General features: G+C 42.3%; 2 protein-coding genes across 8 annotated transcripts in view; both read right to left on the bottom strand.

Moving 5' to 3' along the window:
- The window catches only part of HHIPL2 (HHIP like 2), a 21,143-nt gene extending 8,943 nt beyond the window's left edge, over nt 1–12,200 (bottom strand). Inside the window, exons 1-5 of one of the 5 annotated variants that reach the window (XM_087775041.1) lie at nt 12,164–12,200; nt 5,159–5,363; nt 2,186–2,838; nt 1,100–1,243; nt 414–745 (exon numbers count right to left, since the gene is read on the bottom strand). In XM_087775041.1, coding sequence (XP_087631167.1) covers nt 414–745; nt 1,100–1,243; nt 2,186–2,838; nt 5,159–5,194 — 1,165 coding nt within the window. In that variant the 5' untranslated portion in view covers nt 5,195–5,363; nt 12,164–12,200. Of the gene's footprint in view, nt 1–413; nt 746–1,099; nt 1,244–2,185; nt 2,839–5,158; nt 5,364–9,018; nt 11,008–11,865; nt 12,002–12,163 lie in introns of those variants that run through there. The other 4 variants (XM_087775040.1, XM_087775039.1, XM_087775042.1 and 1 more) reach the window with 4 other exon arrangements.
- Nucleotides 12,140–26,690, bottom strand: TAF1A (TATA-box binding protein associated factor, RNA polymerase I subunit A). Of its 3 annotated transcripts, none has more exons than XM_087775044.1 (11): nt 26,372–26,690; nt 24,230–24,399; nt 22,878–22,991; nt 21,467–21,665; nt 20,586–20,716; nt 19,566–19,724; nt 18,343–18,409; nt 16,952–17,072; nt 15,410–15,570; nt 14,067–14,227; nt 12,140–12,273 (listed from the first exon to the last, which is right to left on the bottom strand). In XM_087775044.1, exons 1-10 carry the CDS (start codon nt 26,478–26,480, stop codon nt 14,085–14,087), a joined length of 1,374 nt encoding a protein of 457 aa, XP_087631170.1. In that variant the 5' UTR covers nt 26,481–26,690; the 3' UTR covers nt 12,140–12,273; nt 14,067–14,084. The 3 variants fall into 3 exon arrangements, with proteins under 3 accessions (XP_087631170.1, XP_087631171.1, XP_087631169.1); XM_087775045.1 differs by lacking the exon at nt 12,140–12,273 and adding an exon at nt 13,087–13,103; XM_087775043.1 differs by lacking the exon at nt 12,140–12,273 and having other exon boundaries at nt 13,904–14,227.

Here is a 26,690-nt window from a genome sequence, read left to right as displayed (position 1 = left end):
TTCAGGGTCTCAGCATCAGCCTGGTCCACTCTCCTTAGCCATAGCCATGCCTCAGAGCATCTGAAGAAAACGCAATATTGCTTTTCTACTTAAACTTAATCCATTGCCTTCCTAACTTCACTGGGAAAATTCTGTCCGTCTGCAAAAGGCACAGGCTTTGACCGACACCACCTTGTGCAGTGCAGTGTATGGCAAGGAATTTCCTGAATAAGCAGGACATCATTTCATACCAACACTGCAGGGCTGGAGAGAAGGAATATTCTGCTCTTAAGAGGTAAACAATCTCCATTTACCACACAACACTGGATTATTTAGCTTCACTGGAAAAATGGAGCTATAAAAAAACGAAGCTATCCAGTACACACACACACATGTATAATAAAGTAATCTTCTGTAAGAAACTTCTGCCTTACCCAAAGAGGAATTGTGGCAAAGCTTTGTGTCATAGCATTCAAATCCCTCCTTCGCTCTCCAGCCATAGTTCCCTCCTTTAACAACGATGTCGATTTCTTCAAACCTGTTCTGCCCAACATCCCCACAGAATATCCTCCCTCTTCCCTTTTTCGTGACAGGGTCCCCTCTGTCAACCGCACAGCGCCACATATTCCTGACTCCATAAGCATAAACCTCAGGGCAGGCCTTGGGATCAGACACAAATGGGTTATCAGGAGGGATGCGATAAGGCTTTCCATCAGGGCTTTCTCCATCCACGTCAATCCTCAAGACTTTCCCCAACAAAGCACTCCTAAAGAGAACAACAGAAAAAGACAAATCCCAGCATGAGAGAGAAATGAAAACGAACAATTCTCTCCCTCTTCACCCTTTCCAAAGGAAAAGTTATCTGTCCAAAAGAGATAAACCAACAGCTGGTATGTCTTGCAATCTGTTTAAGTTACAGAAGACTTTTCCCCCTCTCAACAAATTGGGTTCCCTCAGCTTTCAAAATGTAAAATTTAAATTTTTGAAATACTGCATTAGACAGAGTTGCAGATTGACAAGCACTTTTGGGAAGCACTCTTACTTTATTCTTCCACAGTTTATTTCCAAACCCTGTGTCTTGGTGGACAAGCTCAAGGCTTTCAACTGCCCTCCTACTTACTTGTTCTGAGCATTCCCAAATTTTCCAAAAGGGTCTCCAGCTTTCCCTCCATCCCCTGTGAATAGATACATATAGCCATCCACACCGAAGAGCAGCTGCCCACCATTATGATTTGCAGCTGGTTCTTCAAGCTCCAAAAGATTCCTAAAAAAGAGAAATGACTCCAGATGTAGCTACTGGAAAGGACTGAGCATTCAGGTAGGCTGCAGAAATATTGCATCACTTCTTCTACAGAAGAAAGCAAGATTTCCCAGCTGTACAGACCTGTCAGCTTTGTCAAATATGGTGCTGAGTTGCATGCTGTTTCCTGTGAACCTGCCTCCTTTCAGGTATGGCATCCCTCGAGGAAACGTGTTTCCCGTGAGCCATGCAGCGCTGTGGCTGCCCCGTGCACTACAGCTTTGGTCTGCACTGCATTAATACCTCTTATGCTACAGAGCTCGCCCACCACCATGAGCACAGGAGTATCACAGCTCATCTGAGAACATGACTACAAATACATAATGTGTTCATCTGCAGGGAATGCTTGTTGCCCTTTAAACTTTGATTGCAGCAGGTGGGTTCTGCTTTCTTATTGAGAAGCAGTTGGTGAATTTGAGGGCTTCAGAAGCATCTTATGGTGATTGTGAAACTCTTGGAGAAAATAAGACCATTATTAACAAATTATTCTCCATAACTGAGAATTAGCTTTTTTCTGAGCAGGGGACAGGGCAGGGGCACACGTGTCAGATCAAATGAATGGTAGTACTATACTGGAACATCCCTGTTCTCCTACAGTGCAAAACACTTAGGACAGATGTTAATTCCACAATAGGCTTAAGGCTATTACTGCTCTTTAGAAGACAAGAGTACAAGATGGAGAGAGATGACGACCTGGAAGCCTAGATCCTGGGTCCTCTTTACAGTTTCGTTTCTAGTTTACTGTGTGACCTTGAGCCAACCTGTCTCTGGTAGCTTCATAGCAGGCCAGTCACATGCCTGAACCGGGGTGACTGGGAACGTGCAGGTTCTGCAAAGGGGAAAGACAGGAACAGAGAAAAATCATTTCTCATCGTAGCATACAGTAGCATTCAACATGAACTTTACCTTTCTGAGCGTGGATCAGCTTTGTTGGCATCAGATGCCAAAACCTTCAATTCACTGATCCTGATCTTTTCCACTCTGTTCTTATCCATGTATGAGTAATAGATATAAAACTTCCCATTGTCTTTGTACTTGGGGTGGAAAGCCATCCCCAGAAAGCCTCTCTCATCCCCTATCCACGGCGTAGCCAGCACTATACTTTTAATATCCAGAAAGGGCTCCTCCAGCCGGCTGCCATCAGGTAGGTAGACCCAGATCATGCCCACCTGCTCAGCTACGAACATGCGGTGGGTATGGTCATTCGCGTGCACCATGAGCACTGGGTTCCTCAGGCCGTTGGCAACCTCGGTCAGACAGAGCTGGAGGCAGCCTTCGCGGTCCTCCAGCACCAAGCCCAGGTTGCGGTTGAGGGCTGTATTCTTCAGCACATTGGGGAAGCAGTAGTCCTCATCGTGTAGGTGAAGGAGGCTGCAAAAGCGCGTCTTGTTTGTCTTGCAGCATTCTTGGATGTGCTTATCGCTCGTCAGCAGGCTGATGGCAGAGTGGCAGTTGAAGTGAAACTCGGAGCAGTAATCAAAACAAAGTCCTGGGAGGTTTCTTAAAGGTGTCCGAGGGTTTTCTGCATCATAGAGATGCGCAGCGTATGGAGAACATTCCTAGAAAGTAAAAGAAACTAAATATGTGGCTGTGTACACACATCCAGGAGAAGCCAAGACACCTTCATGGAAGCAAACCAGTTAATAAAATGAAAAATTAGTATGTCAGAGAACATGAGTCATCTTTGAAGTGGAATAGTAGAAAGTCAGTCAGAATATTGCTGAAGGGGATTTAGAAGTCAGTAGTTGTTTCCTTTACCAAAGCAATCAGCTGGACCTAAATTATTCCCAATGGAAATATGTCTATGGAGGCTGTGGATTCTCCATTACTAGAGGTTTTTAAGGAAGTGACAGGCAATTCCTTTTTGCAATCTCTTCTTACTTTCTCTTTTAGAAATCCCCCTTAGCTTCCCCCGCTAGATTTTGAACTAGGTACTTTGTGACCTGTTCTTAACAGACAGAGAAGAATTTGTTAACTCCCTCAGTGCAGCAACCTTTTGCACTATGGAGAACATTAGCCTTCATACTTCTCCAGACCAGCAGTCCCAAATCTGGACACATCTTTCACATCAGCCAGCATCACTGCCTTTTCCAGATATATTTAAGGTTTTACTTTGTTAAGCCACTTAAGCCCATACCTAGGTCTAATCAAGTGTTAGGAAAGAAAGAAAGAAAACAAACCAGGTACAGGTTCACCCGCGCCTTCAACACTCTGCACAGCTCTGGTCCCCCTTCCCAAAAACAACATAGGGGAACAAATCCACAAGGACAGTCAAAGGTACAGAACAGTTAATTAACATGGGACTGAGCAGTTTTGCAGAGAGGTGATCAGAGTAGGGTAGAACAGCCTGACAGCGGGCTGTAAATATCACAAGTGACATTGAGAAGATGCATGGGGAATCACTTATTCACCCTTTCCCCCAGAAGAAAAATGAGGGAGCATTAGATAAAGCTAGCAGGAACCAGCTTAAAGAAGGAGGTGGAAGTCTGCCAGAAGAAACTGTAGGTGCTAAAGATGTACACTGGTTAAATGTACAGGCTAACTTAATCTTTGGTCTACTACTGTATAACTTTGATCGTGTTCTTGCATGCGTAGTATCACTGAAGCAGACTGTAGTTAAGATTTAAAACTGTTTCAAATAAGTAGATATCATCTTATACAATTCATGTAGCTACCATTGACTCTATATGTGATCTTCAGGAAAAAAAAATACTGCAGGCAACATTTTCAGGTGTTGTGTCTGAAATTAGGTCCCTTCAAATATCATTAAGTTTTTATCTGTGCAAAATATAGGTTAAATACTGAAAATTGGGCATTGTGTTTGAATTTGTACCTAAATTTAAACTCCTCAGCTTGCAAAAATTCTGGGCCAGAACTTCTATAAAATGTTTCCATTAAAATCCCACCTCTATTTTAATCAGCACAAAATTGCAGAAGTTAAAACCGAAGGAGCTAAATTCTGCAGAAAGATTATTTTACTGGTTTTCATGCCAGCAGCCTGAAACAGTCTATCCAGAGTTTTTATTGGGCACATATGTAGGAAGGTAAGTACATAGACAGTTGAAGAATGAAGAAGTACTACATTAGTATTTTTTCTGCCTCATTACACAAGTTTGCTTGACACTGACTATTTTTTGGTGCAAGTAGCAGCCTTTCCAGGACATTTAATGTGAAGGCTACAGACCTCATTCCAAACTTAGCATAGCAGGCCGTTTCCTTTGCTCACAGAAGAACCCAAGGGCTTTTGACCATACTGAGAACAGATATGACTTGTAAGTAGTAAAGCCCTTTCAACTCTTGGATGGTGTAGTAAGTTTCTCACTTTTCATTGCTGCCATTTTGTTATCAAGCTGCACAGAATGAGCTGGGTTCTGTTACTTCTGCATCACATCTGTAAGGAACCTCTCCTCTCCTAAACAGAAGTCCCCAGCCTGCAAAGGGGAGCCAAGTCCCCCAGGCCTGTCCTTGCAGCCTGACCCCAGCCCTAGGTAGCAGAACCACATCATTTTTCCCATGTTTAAGGTCTTCCCAGAATAAGTAAGGGCACCATTAGGCCCTGAGTGCCATTCCCAAAAGCCAAAGCTTCAGGTAAGTGTCTTTGTTTTCACCTTCTTGAAGGAAAGCAGCTTTGGTGCAGGCATTCAACATCACTTGGCTGGCATGTTCCTCCCCTGATGCTTACTGAGTCCATTAACCATAGCCCACCCTCTCCACTTTCACCAGTATACACTCGCATATCTCTGAATATGTTGAGTTTCTAGTTGTATCATAGCTTTCACAAAATATAGTGCTGCTCTCAAGTGACTAGGAGACAAGGAGAGGTGACAACTTGATAAGGTGTCACCAAGAAAAGGTGGGGGAGAGCAGACAGAGCCTAACCTGTGCTGCATTTTCAGTCCTGGGAAGCTCCTTCATTCTCACTAACGTGTGGCTGCAGCTGGCTCACCACTCCGTTGTGCACAAGTCGCTTGCAGTCTAAAGCTCCTCTCAATTCTGTTCTGAAGTGATTACTTTATTAACACCTTTGAAAACATTTTTAATTTCTCTCAATAAGTGGGAAGAGTCCAGCTCCCAAACCAGCAATCTGAGAAGAGAAAGAAGAAAAAAAACAGCTTCCTCTGAAACAACGCATATTCTCACTGCCTCCGAGTTGTATCAGCTGTGTTCTGCCACAGAAGGGTCCCCTACAGTTCATCCGCCTAAATAAATGCAGCCCCTGAGCAGCTGCCATGCTTTTCCAGCATTTGGGCTTCCCACACACTGTTTGCCTGGTAAACAAGGCCTGCAGCACACAGGCCCAGCAGGACATGAGACGGAGGACGTTCCTCAGGATCTACAAAACCTCCCAGGATTAGGTGGCCTTGCAGTCACTGTTGGTTGTCTCACTTCACTCAAGCGTGCATGAAAACACAATTAATCCCACTGTTCTATAGAGCGGAAGAAGCAGAAGCTGCTAAGATCAAGTTGATACTTCTTTGCTGTGTTGTAATAGTTTCTCTGCAAAAAGAGAGTGCATTCAGCAATCAAGTCAGGCCTCAGATTAAAATTGGCTTAAAAAGTATGTTGCTTTCCCTGCACTAGCTCCTGTCTCACACTAATATCACAGCTTTCAATTAGCTTGAACAAGGTTTAATTGGCCTTTTTGGTTTTCTAAGCCACTCCTGTAGCAGCTTTCTGAAGAGAGAAACACCCTCTCAGCCAGCAGCCAAACAGCTGTTCTAGCGCCTGTGACAAGGTTTGCATCCAGGGAATTTGTATAGCCATGCAACTCGCACAACACCTCCTTAAGAACATTACAGGCAGTTTTCAGAGTTTCCTATTCAGTTTTTAGGCTAAATCCTAGAAGAACTCAGCTGAGTGTCAGACTCTCAACCTACAAATGCTTAGAACAAGTGTAGCTAGCAAAAATAGACCCAGATCTTGCCAGATGCAAACTGAAGCAGGTCTACCAGCAGAGCCAGATTACTTTAGATGCCTCTTCTAACCTGTTAGTTTTCAAGAGAAACATATCTGGCTTAGAGTGACAGCAGGAAATCCATGATCCAGAACACAACCCCTTCTCATCATCTTCTATCTGTTAAGAAACACATGGTTCCACTGCCAAGGTAAGGTGCACTCCATGGCATCCTTCTTCGGCTCTGTGGGACCAGTGAGACTGCTGCAGTCACCAAAACCAGCTTCTTCTGTGTAACGCTCAGTACACCACTCATTACCACACCAGGAAGGCTAGGGAAAAAAAATTGTCTGTTTTTTACTGTCTGCTGGTTTGGGCACTGAAGGAACACCTGACAAATGAGTTGCTTTGTTACAACACATCGCTACTGCTCTGATCTCACCCAAAGATGTAAAATAACACTGGTTTTGCTAAAGTAGAGCAGCTACTAATAATTCAGGTTTAGCAATAAGCACCTACACTTCTGTCTTGAAATCTGTTTTGTTCAAGAGACAAAAGCTACAATATTATATTGTCTACCATTGCTCCTGAGTCTAATCTTTGTGTCCCCAGTTCCATACAAATATCCATAAAAGCACTTGTTACTGGCAACAGTTTATCTTAAGTCCTGCTGTACACAGCAGAAATAAGCACTTGGCACAATTACATCCTGACCACATATATGCATCTGGTTTTTTGTATTTGAAGTGGCACTAAGCACATCAACATTTCATGGGCAGTGACTACAAATTATCAGGATACTGTGGAGGTGGTAGAATGGAGATGTCATCATTTTCCATCCCTTCCACATGAGATCATCAGTAAGAATTTGATCCAGCAAAGCGACATCACTAAAGCAAAGCCATTTGGTAGATCTTTGCTCCTCCACTAATTCAACAGTCAAATAATATTTGCCGGAGAACCCAACCTTATTTCCATGGTTATCACCAGCTTGAACAGGAGGAGCAACACATAACACAATCACAAGCTCCTCCCCAAAGATTTAACAGCCCTCTTACCCTAGAAAGACATGAAAACAGTAATAGCTTATTACTTTGAAAATCTGTAACAAAATATATAGGGTGGTTTTGTTGTCCAAAAAGCAGATCCATTATGTATGCAATAAGCCAATTGTCACACACTCAGGAGAGACATTGCTTATTTATTTCAGGTTTGTGCAATCCTGGGTGCTCAGTGGCTTCCCACAAATCAAGCACACCATCTTGATCGCGTACAGTTCTTTTATACTATACAAAGGCAGCATCATTTTTATTACGCATGCTCAAAGGGTGGCGGTCTTCTCATTCAGGCTAGGGTCTCACAGCAGTAGGTGTGATTTTTAGTATTATAATGAGGGTAGTTCAGTTATCTGCCTTTTCTACTGACTATTCAAAGCTAAATGTAAACACATTAATGAAGTACACATAGGTTACATATCTCCAGGATACTCAGGGTCAGTCCCTGATTAGAAGTTCCTCAACTAATCATTGTTGATCACTGCAAGAATGGTACACAAAATAGGGGCCTTGAGTCTTCTTTTGCGAAGCTGGCAATGCACGTGAAACCTCCTCAAAACATCTTGATTAACTGTCTCTTAAAGGCCTAAGTGTTTAGCTTGTTGCCTACAAGGTACCATCTTACACAAAATAATCAGACTACTCAATTTCAAAATAATCTTCAACGGTTTGTTTTTTTTTGCTACAAAATACACTTACAACAAATGCAAAATTAAATTATGCTCCACAGAATGAGCAAAGAGGCAATAAGACACATTTTTATAGTGGTTTTTCTACCTGCAACATGTAGAAAGTCTTCATAACACCAACATTGGTGGTTCTGCTAGGACCTGTAACACATCTTTTTCTGGTTTAACAGCTGTAAAATGACAAACAACACTGATGCTACTTTTTTCAGCCCTAGTGCTGAAAGGGTGTTCCCCCCAATGCCAAGCAGATGCCAGAATCCTGCCAGCATCCAAAACGAATGGAAACATTTTTGTACACAGATAACATTTTAGGGCTAAGGAAATGTTAAGCAGAAGCATTTTATACGTTCTTTTGGCTGCTTTGTGTTTTGGCATGCAGTAAGTCCAACTCTGCATGACTAATGGTTGTTGAAAAGGGAGGTCAGTTCTGCCCTTTAATTACAGGGAGGCAGGGGAGCTCAGAAGAACAGTGCCTTTGGTTTTTCTCACTGCACAATGCCTGTTTCTGTGAGCCAGGTGGACAGTGGGGAGGCAGCATGGATGAAAATGCAGTGACTGAAGCCTCAGGACCTTGCAGCAGCTGTGTGAAACCACTGCCTATTAAATTTGTTCTGCTTTAACAACTGCACCGTTTGGAGTATCCTCAGCAGGAACAGGATCAAAACATCCTTCATGGGGTCCAGGGACCCAAACACTTTGCCTGATAATTCCCATATCATTTGATCCTGTAGAATTTGTAATCCAGCACCTAGTAGCTGCAAGCAAAAAATGAGTATTGATCTGTAACTCTCCCCTTTGTTATGAAAAAATTAGCAGCACAGCAGGATTCGCATCATAATCTGAGTTGGGCAATGCTTTCATAAATCATTATTGCTAGCAAATGTCATATATTGCCAGATACCACAAAGCGATGCACCTTACACAAAGCACTTTACAAAATGCATGCTGAGGATTAGGTATCATTACTCCGTCAGCCCACTTTTCCCCTGCTCCCACACTTCTTTTCACAGCAACACAGCTAGCTATAAGAGGCTATCAGAACCACAACTGACCCCCAAGTCATCCCGAAGCGTAGGATACAAATACTATGTTCTGCCCTACCTGACATAGGATATCTTTGATATACGTTCCACACATCTTACGCCCCTGGGGATCAATATAATCCATGATGTCCCAGTATTTTGCTGCAATGCTGTTGTCTCTCTCCTGGTCACAGCAGCCAAAAGTTTCATAGGCAGAGCAGAACTCCAAATGAAAAGGGGGCTGGAAAGGTGGCCCATAATCCAGACACTGAGGATGCCCCAGCAGACTGCCCAGCAGGCACAACAAGGAGAGGCAACGAAAGACATGTGGGCAAGAAAAAGAAACTCCAGAGCTGCTGCTGCTCCTTCCAGTGCCTGGCCAAACATTCACTTCCTTCAGTGTAGGTTTCTTGAGGTCAAATGTATAGACATCCTGGTGTGGTTCGTTCATCCTCTCTGTTTCGTGAATCGCCAGCCAGAGCTCAGCATTCACTCAAGTTTGCTTACATTCTCTCTCCCTTTTTCTCTCTCTGAAGTTTACTACTTGGCAGGAGAGAAACCCTCTGGGCTGCCTCTTTGGTATTTCACACGTCACATAGCTGAACCCTCCCCTCTGGACATTTCTCATGCCCCTAGAAGCACTCACAAATCTAATCCCTACATCTTAGTTTAAATTGGCTGAGAAATCCTTCACCAAGAAATATGATTAACATAATATGAAATACGATACCTATATGCAGAACCTGATAATCTCTCCTCATTTACAAAACACAAGTGAATAATTCTCAATTGCTAACTACCATTTTACTCAGCTTTTAAAACGCACCAAACTTAGGTCTGGTTTCATAAAGACTGAACAGGGGTCATAAAATACAACCCAATGAAGACAGCAGTTAACCATAGGTACAAGCAATTTCAGGACAAAAAGTTTTACAGATATATTGCTGTTACCCACAAATCCTGGTATACATTCAGGGTTAAAATGAGAAGAAATTCAGAAAGAGTGAAGGAAAACACATACATTTCAGGCACCAGCACAACCTGAAGTCAACTGTGATATTCTGTGGTAACCCTGTACTTAAGCTATTTGATTTTTAGTGGATTTGATCCTAGCTGACATTAAACTGATTTAAAGATGCATGAGATTTTTGCCCACTTTCCCCTCTGGTGAAGAATGTGTGAGCACTCCCTCCAGTTAGTGAAATACAGCCCCAGCTGTGTGTGCAGGTGTATTGTGTTTGTACACATTGTACTCAGCCTGCATTTCTAAGAATGACACTTCCCTAACTCCGCAGGAAGTTATAAGCAGAGTTAACATAAGACAACCAAGAGTGCTTTGATCACAGCCAAGCTCCTTCATCACTTCACCAAAAGAAACATTTTCCTTTCACGTACACATTGCTACTCGAAAAGGCAACAAATCCACTCAGAGCACACATCACCCCTGTGCTGTATGCATCACGAAGCACAAGTTCAAGATCAGCAGCACACCAAAAGCCTAAGTGATCCAACAAAGAGGAATAAGTCATGCTTCACCTTGCAGCTGCAGGAGTGATCAGCCAGTCTGATGCTGTTAGGAAGAGGCTTTAGCATGCACCCACTCACTAGACATTTCCATACAGGAAAGCTTACTAGAGAACAAGGCTTTGTGATCTGTTTTATTGCTTCTGAAACATCAGTGAGGAACCAAGCAATTAAAAAAAGCAATTAGATCTCTCTCCTCCCCACAAATCCTAGGAGAAATTATTACAGCCAATGCACAGGTATCCTTTGTGCTATTTCTAGCAGCTTCTTACTTACTGCTTTACTACCATAGGACATAGGCAGAGAGTGGGGAAAAGCAAGCTGCAGGGAAAATCTCATGTATAGGGACACGTCCACTCATCCAAAACCCTTTCACCTCTCCCCATGTCACCATTTACTCCCAGGATCTATCTGTATATGGCTCAGGGGGAAAACAAAACTCCCAGTCCTAGCTTCTCAGTACAACCGGTGTAACGTGACAGCGAAGAATGCTCTGTGATTATGGATCTCCTCAGAATCTTTATTGGGAAACAGTTGTTTTAAAGAACCTCCGGGTTTTTAAACTTCACCTGTTTTGCTGTGGTTCTAACTTGTCACACCTTGACTGTCCAGCAGCCTGCCAATGATCCCATCTGCTTAGACTTCAGTGAACTGGAAACACGCCAATCAAGAATCAGCCCCGTCATGAGATAAAGCATTCTAAATCCAAGTATTTAAATCTGTGGAAGTATCAGTTTATCTCAGTTATTGCTCTTGTACATTGCAGACAATCACTGAAATTAAGGCATTACTTTGGTGTCCCCTGGCAATTGTCTTATTTTGAAACCGTAACAAACAGCAAGGATAAGCGACAATATTTGCATACTCTTCATTTGTAACTACAGCCTACAAGTTCCATATGCTTTTAATTCCTTTAGCATTACTGAGCTCTTTGGGGTAACTAACATTATCCACCATTAAGAGAACTTAAGCGCCTCTCTCCCTTTCCTAAAGGCATGCCACTTGCAGACAAAAACTCAGAATATTTACCCGTGTGTGGAACTGCACTTCCTAGTTATTGGATACTTCAGACCAGGAGGCAAGACCGCTCCTTGCTGCTCCCTAATGAGGGTAGAAAAGCTAGAATAGCTTTACTCATGTTTGGACAGGACAAGGACAGAACACATAACCTCCCACCAAGCCTAACTGCTCCCATTACCCAAGGACTCCTTGCAGTGGGCAGCCTTTTTTTTTTTTTTCGGCCTCACAGAAGTTTTGCACACAGGATGAAGATGTCAGGTCATAAAAAAACCAAACCTAGACCACAGAATTTAGAGCCAAAGCAGAATATTCATCCACTAGGAGTTACCATATTCAAAGTACAACACAAGCTTGAAAACACAGTATGCGCTCAATAACTTACACAGGAAATTCCACTCAGAACTTGCGATTTGCAGGTTTGCCTCAGGTGTAAGTACTATGGCATCAGGAAATCGCAAGTTTCTTGCAGGACATGAAAGAGCAATGCTTGAGATAGTTCTGTGAAAGCTGGGACTGTGCTGCTCTTCTGCTGGCTGACTGCTGCATGGTAGTCCTAGCACCAGGAGAGAACATGATCCCTGGCAGCGATCCTGCTTCCAGAGGTCATAGGAGAAAGCTGCGAGCACAACAGATTTTTCTCAAAGACATCAAACTCCTCTTTGTCCTCTCATTCTCCTTACCGCATTCTTCTTGCCTCCACCCCAATCTCTGCTGCTTGGTTTCAAATTTCTTCCTCAATAAAGAGATGGTTTCTCAGCTGCTGCAAGGCATACACATCTCCCACAGGCAGCTAAGGGGAGAGAAGGAAAATTATATGGGAGCTCTCCACAAGCAGCAGGGGCTCTAGCATTCAATTTTTATACAATTCTGTGTTAGGTTATATGATAAAAGTTCCTCTGCACACCCACAAAGGAACACAGAGAGACAACGGAAGGGGAAGCCCAAATTATACCCTGCTGGGATGCTCCCAGGCCCATCACAGGAGAGTCACCAGCCCATCAAAGACCCATCTTTGCAAGTCCAGAGAAGCAGAGGGGCACAGTGAAGCCAAATTAAGGACTCCAGGGAAGGGACACCCTGCCTGGTTGCCTCCCAGGGCTGTCCCAGAACAGCTTTAGCCCCATTGTCCAGGCATGAAATCCATCAAGATGAGTCATTGGTAGCAACATTTTGGATCACCTTTCGGACTAAGGTGCTTCCCAGCGGTATGGGACACATTACAGGAGGGATGCAGGGGAAGACTGTTCTGAAACTGCACAATCTAAATTCAAACAGTCAAAACTCAGTTGAAGACCTCCAACAAAAAACTAGACTATTACAGAACGAGGCAGCAGCATTCTTAGGGAGTCAGAACTAAACTAGCACACGGGTCTGGAATGACAGATAATTGCTTCTTTTTTTGATAGAACATACAGTTATGGCAAGTAACTCAATATTTAAGACACGTTGTCTTAAGGCAAATATCACAAGACCCATATTAACCCAGACCAAAATCCCAGATAAACACTCAACTTTTGAAAGCACAGCTGTACTTATCCATGTACTACTATGCTATTACAGATATCTTTATTTCATTCCCAGAGTTACTTCAAGCAGTTCATCCACCAGAGTTCTACAGACCTGTCATTAAAACAGAAGTAGTATTTGGAAACGATTTTGTTGTCGTTTTCAAGCAAACTGGAATGCTAGTTTGTGACAACACATTAACATTTGCTTTGCAAACACAGCAACAGTGCATATTTCAACTCGCAGGCAAGACTGCAAAAAGATTCTAGAAAGTCTCTTCCACCAGGCAGAGAAGTTTTCGGTAGTTCTGTGCCTTGGCTCTTTCAAAGCACTGTAACACTAGCTTTCCTCTGTAGCCATGCAGCTACAGCAACCTTTCCCTCTCTCCTAGCAATGACGTGAAAACAATCCCTGAACTGGACACACAACCCCTAAGCATGACACATGGGAAAACTGCCTTTGGATATGTCGAGGTGCATCACCTATTTGAACAAGCTGCAGTAGATCTTCACAACCTATAATTCTTCTCAATATACAATGCAAGAAGTGTGACAAATGCCTCTCCATTTTCCATATATTTCAGGAAATGATCAGTTATAAGCAGCAAGCTATGTAACCTTTACAGGTTGAAAACGCATTTTCACACTACATCATGTACCGTTCCTAGGTTAAGACACTACACCTATTATGAATGCCACTGCTAGTCCTGAATGGATTTTGAACTACATTCCAGCAGTCATTTAAATCACCATCTATGCACCTAAACGTAAGAAGGATCAACCCTACAACACTAATGATACAGAAATTCCACAACAGAATACTAAACATTTTTCAAGATGTATTTGAAATCAATGCTGTTTGCATTTCACACAGAAATATGGGACTAATATTAAAGAAATTCCTCAACCTTATCAGTTGATTTATATTCATTTTATTATAAAATAAATACAAACCAAAGCATTTTTACAGAAATATATAAAGAATCTAGTACTGAGTCAATAGGGTCTGCCTAGATGTTTTAGAATAGCACCAATACAGAAGTCAGTTTCACAGAGAGGAAAAAAATCCAGCAAGAACCTTAAGGGTGCCTTCTAATCAAGGTTGTACGGAGGAATCTGAAAGACCAGATATTCTCAGGTAGGCAGGATTGTGCTTATTCACAAATTTCTTCAGTATCCGAAACCTTTTCACCTGAGCTTTGCAGCCTTGGTGTGATACATATTTAAAGTACTTGCAATCTAAGCAAAAAAAAAAAAGAAAAAGCATTTTTAAGTTATACCATGACATAAGCAAATACAAAATGCTTTCACTGTTTAAATGACATGCAAACATCTAAGAAAGTTTTCAGTAATGAAAGGTAATAATCCAAGGCATGCACATTAGAGAAAACTGCAACATTAAATAATCTATCATTTGACCCATAAAACACTCTACATGTATTTAACTGCATGCTGTGCCTTGCAAAATGTTTTTTCTCTTGTTTTTAATTTTCAGATAGATTAGAAAGTAAAACTTCAAGAATCTAAAGACGCATTGATTTCATACATTAACTTATTGTGTTGGATAAGGAAAATAGAGGTTCATACTGACACCAATAAACACAGAAACTTCATTAAAGAAAATTAGAGCTGGAACAATTTTATTAGCCATCTGGAAATAAAAGCTGGGAGACATTTGATAACATATTACTGAAAGCAAAAAAAAAAAGACATTCAATATGAGAAATCATTTTATGAAGTCCAGAAGATAAAGGTATATAAAAGCTGACAGTGAACAAGTTGCCTATCAATCAAAAGCCCAAACCAGTATACGAGCCACCGTCTCCATGCCATATTCTCGTTCTCAATTTAGCAGCTGCTTCTTGGCCTGATACTCTACTTGGTTTTGGCAGCACTTCAAAGAACACTACTAAAGAGGTCATGATCTTCACCTTCTTATCAAACTGCTGATGGTTTGTACTCAAGACCCACCTTTCCTCCTCTTTCCTGCATTACAACACCCCCATGGTCCTTAAGGACCAGCTGATATCCTGTATTTGCTGAGACACTGCCTAGACTGGCATCCAGCAAGCAAACTCTGCAGTCCTCACAACATTCACTCAGAAGCATGTTGTGCATTTTTGAAATTGTGGTTTGAAGATTAAACAAGATAAATAGTATTTTCACTGCTCAACAAGGCCAGATAAAACAGAACTCTAAACCAGGATAAGAGCAGTTATGCAAAATATGCCTCACTGTCAAATATCAAACCAATTTAAACTTCTTTTTTTCATATTCAGCTTCAAAGACAACAATCTTAACTAGAAGAAAGAAACCGCATTTCTTCCAGCGAGTAGATCAGCTGCATCCCATCTCATTAGGGCTAGAACTAGACATTATTTCTGTTCTATGTAGTGAAAAGGAAAGAACATTTAGTATTACCCTTTCCCAGTAAGATTCCAGCCACCAGAGCTTTTTCATATGAAAGGCTTTCATTTTCCTGCCAATTCGTTTTTGCCAAGTAACGGCTAAAATGGAAGGCCGGCCACCAGTCCTTTCTGGAGTTCCACTCTTGCTTGATCCAGTCAAGATGCTTCTCAGAGCTGGAAAAAGGTAAAACAAGTTACAGAAAAGCTTGAACTGGGGTGAAAAGATGATTAGGAGGCAGTGAATTTTATAATCAGCTTACCACAAGTCTCATAAATCGCTAGACACACTGACCTTACACCACAGATTGAAACACTAATCTAAACAGAAATAACCTTTTTTTTTAAATTCCTGGCAACACTAGTGAGGCAGGAGGTGAACTCTAGCAGTCTTATTTAGACTTGGCAATAACACAAGTTACGGTGTGAAATGAAGCAAGCCTTTGACTTGTGAGCCAGTTTGTCAATAGTAATAAGAAAGTTTCTTCAAGTTTGTCAACAAATTAGTAGTATGAAGGGGTTTGTTTTTAGAAAAGGTTTGTGTTACTCTACACATACTCATCCCAATAACTGTTATGCAATAAAAACCTTAAACCAAGCATTTCAGAAATAGAAACTACCTACAACAGGGAAGTGATATTCCCATAAAAAACCCAAGATGCCCAGTATATTTCAAGATACTCTGAAGTTGTGTCTTCAAATACAAAAATGCAGACAAAGTTAGAATATCATACCATTTTTACTAACTCTATGCAACAACACTCCTAGCTTTAATCCACTAGCTTCTGGACCTTAACAGCAGATGCTGTGTAGGTGGAGGTGGGAATGAAACAGCAAAATGGGTCAAATTAAGTACTGAATTAATTTACTGTAAATACGTAGGGCTTAAGAAGCACAACACCCTGTTTGTTGGGTGAAATAAAGTCTAGACATTAGAGACCTTCTGGGCACAGATTGCCTGAGATGGCTCCTTCTGAAATCAGAGGCCATATCTGTCAGTGTTGGCAACGACACATCAATCCCCAGGCATGTTGGCTCAGCTTTTAAGGACACACTGGCTGCATTCTATAACAGCTACAGCCGTCACACAACACACCAGTCTGTACAGTACCAGTCACGCCCCTATTGCAGCCCAGCAATTCTCAAGCCAGCTTCAAATAATGCACACGTAGTAACAGAGCAGAAGACTCAACAACTTGGTTTTTCCCACCCACCCCCCCCAAAAGAGGGAGATTAGCGATGGGCAGCAAATGCTACCTGAACATCTGAATAACTCCTTCTGCATAAGCACGTAACTCAGTAAAAAAAAAAAAACAACCCACAACTTTTTTCAGGTGATGATGATACTGGGAATTTGGAATTCCCTTCAGTAATAATTTCTTCTTTCCTCCCAATGAAAGCACACTGCAGCCAAGCACTGCCACAGAACTCAGGGTAGGCCAGACGACAATTCCTTTCACCAGCACAGAAGACAAAGGCTACACAGTGCCACTTTGTCAATTGCTCGAAGGTGGAGACTTGACATATTTGTTTTTAGCACATTGTATGAGATACTCACATTACAATTTGTTTCACCTGTCTTGCCAAACAGCTCCATGCTTTTACATTTTCCTTCCAACCAGCATAATCCAAGACTGCAAAAATAACTTCTAGCCCCAGTCGACGTCTTTTTCTTTTCTCTGGAAAAAGATTAGGCTGATTAATGAATTACTTAGATCGGGCTGAACTCATCAGTAAGCAACAAATGAAATACAGTTCTCCACCCTGCCTCCCCAAACACCGCTACTTTCGCTATTACTGAGGGTTCCCCCCATTGCCTTCTGCCTCTTCCAGGAGATAAAAAGTTAAGGAATACTTCCTGGCTCTAGAGCAGAAATCATACCTGTCCCTACTCCCATCCTGCTCACAAACTGCTGACTCAAGAGGCACACAAGACTGCTCACTTATCCCACACTGCCTTGCTTACAATACTTGCTGCTTCCAAAGCTCACTAATCTGTGCTTCCAATGGGCACCACTGTTCAACATGTTCTTCCCATGGGAAGGGAACACAGTGCCTCTGAGCACTTCAAATCCTGAGACGCCACCAAAAAAACCCAAAATGAAATCTGGGCCTGACGAATAAACCAGACATTTCACATCAGCAGTTCTGTAGCAGCAGAGTTCTTAAACAACACTTGACTTATCACAGCAGATAAACGCAAGAAAAATTATGTTTATCAGTATAAATTTCTTTAAAAAAATCAGTTGGTCCTTAATAGCTACAAAGTTATCAAATGTGTCACGCATGAACAGAAAAGGGCAAGGTTTCAGCCAGGAGGTTGTTTTTTCCCCCCCTCACAAAGAGGGAAAGCAGCAGAAGAGAGAACAATCTTGATTCAAGGACGTTTCACCACTCTGCTGACTTGCTGGAACATACCAGGTCGCAAGAAGACACACAGCTTGCAATACAATTGATCAGCATGGAAAAACAGTCTCCAGATTAGAAGACTTTTCTACCAGCTTGAAGATAAAACTCCCTTGAAGAAGAGGAAGATTTTGTTCTTTGATCAATAACAATGAACTAAGGCATAGATCCATCTCAATTCCTCCAGAAGAAAAAAAAAAAAAGCAGAAACCCCAAAAAGGGAATAGAGACCTTTGCATTCAGAGTAAGGTATCTCAAAAAACAATTTTAAGAGTTACTTTCGAGGTCCTTGCTGTGCCTTATAACAGTTTGCTTTCATCAGCCTTTAAAATGAGAATGGCATGTGTTTACAGAAGTTTGTAAATGCCTGCTCACACATCCAACTTAAAGGTTCCTTCCTGTGATCAGAAAGTTGGGTTTGCGCTTTTTTTCCCCTTAACAAACATAACTACTTTGAAAAGCAGAAAGAAAGCTGCAGAATAATTTCAGAATATTATTCTAGATTGACATAAAGAAAAAGAGCAAAGATACTTAAAGACTTACTTGATTTTTGAAGCATTGTGTTAAAATCTATCATTAGTTCATGAGAAGGAACAATATCATGCAAGATCTGAAAAAAAAATAAAAACAAACCCAAAAAAAACAGATACATTATTGTAATGTGAAAACTTTTGAAGACTTCTACCTGATCAAGAGAAGCACAGGCTTCAGAGTTTTGGGGGTTTTAGTTAGGAAAATTAAGTAATTTGGTACCTTGCAGCCATGATATAAAGAATGAATATCTAGGTCCATTTTGCACATCTGTGACATTACTCTGTGACACAATGGATGAAATACCTTGATGGCTGCTGAAAAACACTGCATGTGACAAACACAATATTCTCAAGGAGCAGCCCAAATCCATACCCAGTGTCCTCTTTTTAGAGGGCAACGTCGTTTCCTTCCTAGGCCAGTTCTAGCTCCCCTGCCTACCGCTCTGTGCATTGGACCACGGTTTCTGGACCTATCAGACTTGTTCTTTGATTTGTCACTATTTTGTAAGAGACTAGTGTATAGAGCCACTGCTAAAAAGCACTGAGAAGATGGAATTTTATACATATATGCTACACTTTAAAAGTCTAAACTTTATGAAGCTGTGTTTTAAAGCACCTGCCCTAACAAAAGCACGTTAGTGCCATCAAGTGGCAAAACAGACTGCAAGACATTGTTTGCAAGAAGCTACCAAGATCAATGAGCAAGGGCAAGCAAAGCAGGAATTTAAGAGCAACTATACAAAAGCTTAATACAGCAAGGCCTTGTCTGCCAACAGCCAGCAGAAATTAACTTCTATTTTAGCTTAAATGCACAGCTCATTGAAAACAAGCAGAGAAACTAATTGCTAGACAGGATCAATATGTGAAAGAGCAAGCATCTAAAAATTTCTTCAATATTGTAAAGATCAAACTGTAACAGAAATCAATGCATGTTATCTACAAGACTGCTGATACAGACTTCTGGAACCATGTAAACATGTTTCCTGAGCTTGCTTACTGACTTAAAGTTACACAGTGTGTCAGTTAAAGGCAAAACAAAGGCTTGAATTCAAAGACAGTAAAGGATACCGTTCACTCCACCCACTAGCATCACTCCCACTACCTTTCCTCTAACCCTCTCCTTTCCACAAATACAACAGGGTAAATAATGTAACAGGAGTTCAACTGAACCAAATCGTCAGACCAACATGCAACATGAATGGCAACAGGCTGTATCTACTATATAATACATACCTTCAGTGCAGATATGAGTGATTTCTTTGATTCACCATGTCTCTTCAGGAACTGATAGAGGTAAACATGAGCATTGGGATTAGCAGGAAACTTTGAGTTGTAGGCATATTCATTTAATACTTGCCGGGCTTCGTTATGGTCTCCATAGAACTCCAACAACTAAGAGAAGTCAAGTCTCTCATTAGTTTGCCACATATTAACAATCAAACTCTTACTACTAATTTTGGGCTGCCACAGAACTATCCAATAGCACAGTCTGTATCTAAGAGTGCAGCATATTAAATAAGACTAACACTAGTGTATTTTCATTTTACTGGCTACTCTTATCACAGACAAAAATTCACACATAGAAGCCACTACAGGAGAAAATTCCTTTAACACTTATTTAATTGTCAAAGAATTACCAGCACTTGCTCACTGGCAAGAGACATTGAAGCAGCCTGCCATGTACTTAAAGAGAGAACTCTGAGAACTTGGCAGCTGTCAGCAGCAAGCAGAACTCCGTAAGATCTGCTTAGAGAAGTCAGAGCTTATCAGCATTTACAAGTAGTAAATAATTTCAAAAGAGATTTTAAGATTAACTTAATTTCTTAGTTACAAACTCTAAGCAGATACTTAAAAAAACAAAACCAAACACAGAGGGACTGCATGTTTGGTGTCTAACATTTAGTGCATCCAGAAAAACACTGCTCAGCCAAAAAGAGAACTTGCTTTCAGGAATTTAAACAAAACAGCTGTGCTCCAATTTCTGTACTAGTGCCATGAAAACAAAATATGCAAGCTGTTTGTCTATTTCTTTTTCTTGGCAATGCACAGGTAAAGTCCTTTTTGTATCCTGTGCAGGCTCTGCAGTTCTACCAGCAGTAAACTGTGCTCTAAATCAAAGCCAGCAAGATACATGTACAGATGCGTTGCTTTTAAAATACTTCGTTGTCACCCACACACATATAAAAAGCTGCAGACAGACAAAAATTAGACAGGGAAACACAAAAGGAAGGTATCTGTAAAACGTGCCCTTACATCCACATAGCATTTCACAAAGAGATCCCAGACTCCAGGTATTTTAATAACCTCCTTCAAGTTCACTGCTGCCTTCCGAAAGCAACTGTGCATTTCCTGTTCAACAGACAAGTCTTCAAATCCATCCTGATCTAGCAAAACATGAAAGAATACCACAAAGTTCAATACTTGGTTTTCACAGAAACAAGTAGAGATCCAAGGTAACTGATAACACACAGCCAGCAGGTACACACAGAATTAGACACCACACACAAGTATCAACTTACATGTCTTTAAAGAAACTGAAATTCCAACACAAGTTTAGGAGGCTTTTGCTAGCACTCAAAATTCCAGCAGCTGTCAAGCACTTATGCACCTATTAGGTCACTGCTATAAGTGAATACATTCCTTTGATCATTATTTTAGGTGATGCTGGCTGGATATAAGAAACATGATTTGGGGGGGGGAAGTTTCAGAATAGCATTTCAGGAAACTTCAGAAAAATGCAGGTCAGTGTGCCATTTCAGCTCCACCATCATTGGAACAGGCTGCCCAAGGAAGTGGTGCAATCACAGTCCCTGGAAGCATTCAAAAAACGTGTGGATGTGGTGCTTAGGGACATGGTTTAGAGGTGGACCTGGCAGTTAGGTTAATGGTTGGACTTGATCTCAGAGGTCCTTTCCAACCTTAAAGATTCTATTGCTGATATAGAATTATGTACTATCCATAACATCAAATTTTGAAGTCTAATAATTCCCTTTGGTGCCTTCACATGCAGATAAAGGCAGAAGAGCAGCCTGCATGGAAAAGCTGTCATTGCAAACCATGGTGTCTGCACGAGCAAGCAAGCTGAAGTTCACGGCTCAATACAACCCTAGTGTTGTTTTTACACTAGGACTTACCATGCTCTAACAGGATGGTCTTCTGCTTAGACCAGCTGTAGTAGTCCAACAGTCCCCTGTAAGCCTGAATCAGTTTCATTTCTTTATCCTGAATAGCTGTTTGTTCTCCAAACCTCCAGCTTTCTGCCAGGGACAGGTTGTGGTAAGCTTCATCTATTAGTCCATTACAAAGGAGATGAAAGGCATGCTCTAAACAAACCTGCAATTCAAACAGTCCATACCACAGCATTTCACATCATAAATAATCTCAGCAATACAGCAAAGTTCTACACAGATGTGCAGGGAAAGAAGACAGACTCATTACTGACATGCATATAAAATATTGCAAACATAGTTAGTCAAGTATTTTAATTAGAAGAGCTTTTTATACATATCCTTTCATACAAACAGTATCTTTACAAGGAATTTTGAAGAAAAATGCAAGAATGGGACAATACAAGTGTCACTGAGGGCAGGGAGATGAGCCAAGAACCTAAGTAATTTTTTCTGTCTGAAGACGCTGGAGAAACATTAGTAACCAAAAGCATATCTGATACACAAAGATGTATCCCTGGGAAGGGAAAGGGCTGAAGCTCTTGAAATCTATGGTGCAGAAAGCCACCCTTCAGGTGGTAGACACTCAGTGGTACTTATCAAGGCAGCAGGAAGCAGTTGTCTCAAAAACCTGTTGTCGTTAACAAGTGCTGTACCTATTTAAGAAGGCCCAGAAATGACCTGAGGAAATCCACTTGGGTTACATTTGGTGATTTTTGATTTGGCTACCCAACTGCAGAACACCTGCAAGAGGGATGTCCTACCACCCTATCATGCTGATTAGGACTGGATAAAAGTCTAAATCTTCAGTTAGCTCTAGTAAACTCTTGTATAGAGCTTCCGCTGAAGGCCTTGACCAAATACAACATGATGCTTCTGTCTTTCATTCTCACAAGTGAGAAACAGTCAAAGAAACCAAAACAACAGAGGTTTAATTGAACTACCACAGGAAAAAAGCTACAGCTGGGTGACACAGGGGTCCACAACGTAGGGCCCACTGTTTCATATGCAGATTAGCTACTTGAAAAGTGAGTGGATAACAATGGCAAAATTTAAGTGTAACTGTTTAGTCAGGAGCACAGTGGCCAAATTAAGGACTGGAAACAAAACTTGGCGGGCGCTAACACATAATTAGATGTTGCTGGGCATGCATGAAAAAGAATGTAACTGAAGCTACAAAATTTAAGGATCTAGGCACTTCTAAGGACTGGTGATACACATCAGATCAAATATGTAGACAAAATGAGATACGGTTAGGTATAGAATAACCCTGAAATTATCATGCAATTGGTAACTCAGATGTACTATCTTTTTTGACACTATTGTCAGTAATACACTTCAAGAGTAAACAATCATCAAGACTGCATTAAGTGCTTACCTTCAAATACCTTTTTACTCCTAAAGTTTTCATCTGTTCTATGAAAGAGTTGAACTCTTTCATGCTGCTATGGGAATGATGGCACAGAATTTCAGTTCCTATTCTCCAAATTATCTATTAATGGAGAGAACGAGATTAAAAAATAACTTCAGTACAAAAAAATTGAACAGTCACCATTACATACAGTCTTACCAAACTTGTAGTTACTGTAACAGATTAACAAAACATACATTTGAATCACAAGTACAAAATGAATACTAAGTGTTGTCTACTGCTATAGTTACCTGCATATTCATCTAGTAGGATTTTTACAATTATTCAGTGGGTGCTTCACCATTGCTCATTATAAATGCAGCACTCCAGCAAAGCTTATGAAAACTGCATTTGTCAGGTTTCACCTCCTGTTACTGAAAACAGGATGCTTCAAAGGTACTGAAAACTTATGTTTTCCTTTGATAGGTTCCCACTGAGACACAAGGTATACATAATTCTTTGAACTTAGTAATAAAGACTATTTCCAAGTAGATGTAGCTTATCATCTACATGCACTTATTTTCAAGGTCTGCCTACACAATGTAACCAACTATTCCAGCAGGCTAGCCGTATTCAAGCACTCTACTTCATTTATTTAACGACTCTAATCCCTCTCCTCCTGCTTCTATCTCAGTACCTGCAAGGAGCTTTGCAAGTACTGGAGGAGCTGGTAAAGACCTAAATAAGCCACTAACTTTCCAACAGATTCTGACTGATGGCAAGACAGTGGGAAACACATTTACTGCTTTTCCACTTTAGAAGACTTAATTAACAAAACAAACAAACAAACAAACAACAAAACCCCACAAAACCAGCCTGCAAGCCCAGAGAACTTTTCAGGAGCACTGAGCACTCTGTCAGGAAAAAACATCAGGCAGCACTGCAGATTCTCAGCACCCCTGAAAGTGAGATATCAGCAGAATTAAAGCTCCAGCAAGATTGGTTAAACCCACAGCAGAGGCATGCCTGTGCAGAAGCAGACTTCTGGTGAGTCAGCATGCTGCCTTGAGCACTACCAATGATGGTGTCTAGTGTACTTTCTGCAGCCTGCCATCCAAGAGTTTCTACATCAGCACCTGCATAGTTGCTTATTTGTTTTTGGAAGCTTCAATGTCTTTTTTTTTTTTTTTTAAGAAACTAGTTTAGTTTATAAAAGTTGCCTAATTTTTCAGGTCAACCTCTGATACTTTTTTTAAAAAATTAAAAAGAAAATCAAGCCTATGATTAGTTAAGACAAATGTTGGTCCTGAAGTGTTATAGGTGCTTCTTGCAAGTATTTTTCAACTGCCAAAGAACTCTGATAAGGGACACTGGCTTACCTCTGACGGACCCATGTATTCTGTAGAAAAGTCTTTCTCTAGTGACTCAATATAGAAGGTCAGAAACTCTGCAGCCCTTTTCCACTGCTTCTGTAGCACGGCATCCTGAATGTAACTTAAACATGCTTCCTTGCTCTTCTTGAAGTTTAATTTGTGTTCATGGGAAGATGCTAAACAAACAAACAAAAAAAATCAACCAAGCCCACAACTGTCACAACCCTTATTCAGCTGACAACGTGCCTACCACTTCAGTAGGTCTCTCACATTATCTTTCTCAGACACTACAGAACGTGATCTTAAGCTATGTGGTTTTGAAGTTAAACACATCTACTAGTCTGCAGGGAAGCAAGACTATGGCAAAAGATGAAATGGCATTTTCCACAAGCAGCACACAGCTGCAGCCACTTGAAACAGTGAAGAGCCAATTATTACACATTACTACCCTACCAGAATTAGAAGACCATGTTGCTTTCATACCTTCACACTACATTTTGTTATATTTTGGGGACCACTCTCTTCCCTTACTAATCATCAGCTAAGCTGGTGAGCCCACTGTGCTGAAGATTTGCATGCACACCTACAGACAGGCCATTCCAGTACCAAAGGCTAAGCAATTCCCACTAAAAACAAAGCCACACATAGGGAATTATTCTCTTTTGAGCACAAGACTGGAAAAAGGCCACTTACCCTTTTTACAAGGGCAATGGTTCAATTCCTGTTATAGCACAAAACTGAATCCTCGTGTTCACACTTATTTAAAAATCGTGGCTATGTACTAGTTGCATGCCACAGTCTAACCTGCCCCTACAACAACGCTCAAGCCACAGGAGCCTTCTGCGAAGACCATACAGAGCTCACCAAACCACCTCCTACCTGGATGCTGTAGGCAATGGAGTAACTCCAACACTGGCTTGAAGCAGTTTTATTACAGTGCATTCTATAAGTTACCTCTAACCAACCTACCTATAGTTCTAGTATCACACCTATTTCTAGCCTCAAAGGTTCCGAGTACTAAGAAAATAAAACCCACAGTGAACACCACAAGATTAAATATACCAAGGACCTGGCTACTGTAGGTAAGAGCTACTATGCAAGTTAGAAGTCATCCAATATGGTGAGAGTTGATGTGAAGTGTTTCACTACAAAGCTATTTTGAAAAAACTTCTCTAGAGGTTTTGTGGTCACCTGCACCCACAATGCTTTTGTTATCAGTCACCTCATAGAACCATTTAGGTTGGGGGAAAAAAAAAAAAAGACAACCTTTAGATCATCAGGACCAACGGTTAACATAGCACTGCCAAGTTCACTACTAAACCATGTCCTCAAGCACCACATCTACACATCTTCTAATACCTCCAAGGATGGAGACTCAACCACTTCCCTGGGCAGCCTGTTCCAGTGCTTGATAATACTTTCAGTGAAGAAATTTTTCCAAATATCCAATCTAAACCTCCCCTGGTGCAACTTCAGGACATTTCCTCTGGTGCTATCGCTTGTTACTTGGGAGAAGAGACCGACCCCCACCTTGCTACAACCTCCTTTCAGGTAGTTGTAGAGAGCGATAAGGTCTCCCCTCAGCCTCCTCTTCTCCAGGCTAAACAACCCCAGCTCCCTCAGCTGCTCCTCACAAGACTTGTGCTCTAGACCCTTCACCAGCCTCATTGCCCTTCTCTGGACACGCTCCAGCCCCTCCACGTCCTTCTTGCAGTGAGAGGCCCCAAACTGAACACAGTACTCGAGGCGCGGCCTCACCAGTGCCCACGTGCCTGGCCCTGCTGGCCACGCTGCTGCCGACACAAGCCAGCCCTTACTGTACGAGTAGCGCACACGCCACCGTCAAGCGCCCCGCAGGCTGCCAGGCAGGCGGGCCGCCCGCACGCCCAGCGAAGCGGGGCCGGGAGCAGCACTGAGGGCACCGGGAACCAACTGCCCCCTCGGCGAGAGAGCGACGGCGAACCGCGAAGGGAAGGAGCAGGCCGGCCTCACCGGCAGCGGGCACAGCGGGGGCAGAGGGCGGCCTTCCTCCCTCAGGGCCGGACGGGGGAGAGGGGGAATGGCGAGGCGCGGGGAGCCGCGGCGGGAAGGCGGGGACGAGCGGCAGCCGTGGGGGCCGCGCCCGCCGCCGGGCTGCCCCGCCCTTACCCGGTCGGTAGAGGTTCGGCGGCAGGCAGGGCAGGTGCAGGGGCGGCAGCAGGGCGCTCCCCGCCTGCGCGGCAGGGCTCTTCACCGCCTCCTCCAGGAAGCCGTCCATGGCGCCGCGGGCAGGCCGCCACACCCGCGCTAACGGCGCCTCCCCGCCCGGCTGCGCCGGACAGCGGCCATCTTTCAACCCCCAGCCGCTCCAAACCAACCCAGCCGAGCCGAGCTCCGGCACCGGCAGCTCGCTTTAACACCGACCACCCCCTCAGGCTGGCAACGGGCCGGGCTCTCAGCGCGCGTGCGCCCCCGGGCGGGGCCTGCA

The sequence above is a fragment of the Nipponia nippon genome, unplaced genomic scaffold, assembly GCF_047370975.1.
Source record: "Nipponia nippon isolate SJK-2023a ecotype South Korea unplaced genomic scaffold, ASM4737097v1 scaffold_4, whole genome shotgun sequence".
NCBI classification, from domain to species: Eukaryota; Metazoa; Chordata; class Aves; order Pelecaniformes; family Threskiornithidae; genus Nipponia; species Nipponia nippon.
Note: the sequence above shows the minus strand (reverse complement) of the source record. Positions and strands in the feature narration are given on the sequence as shown.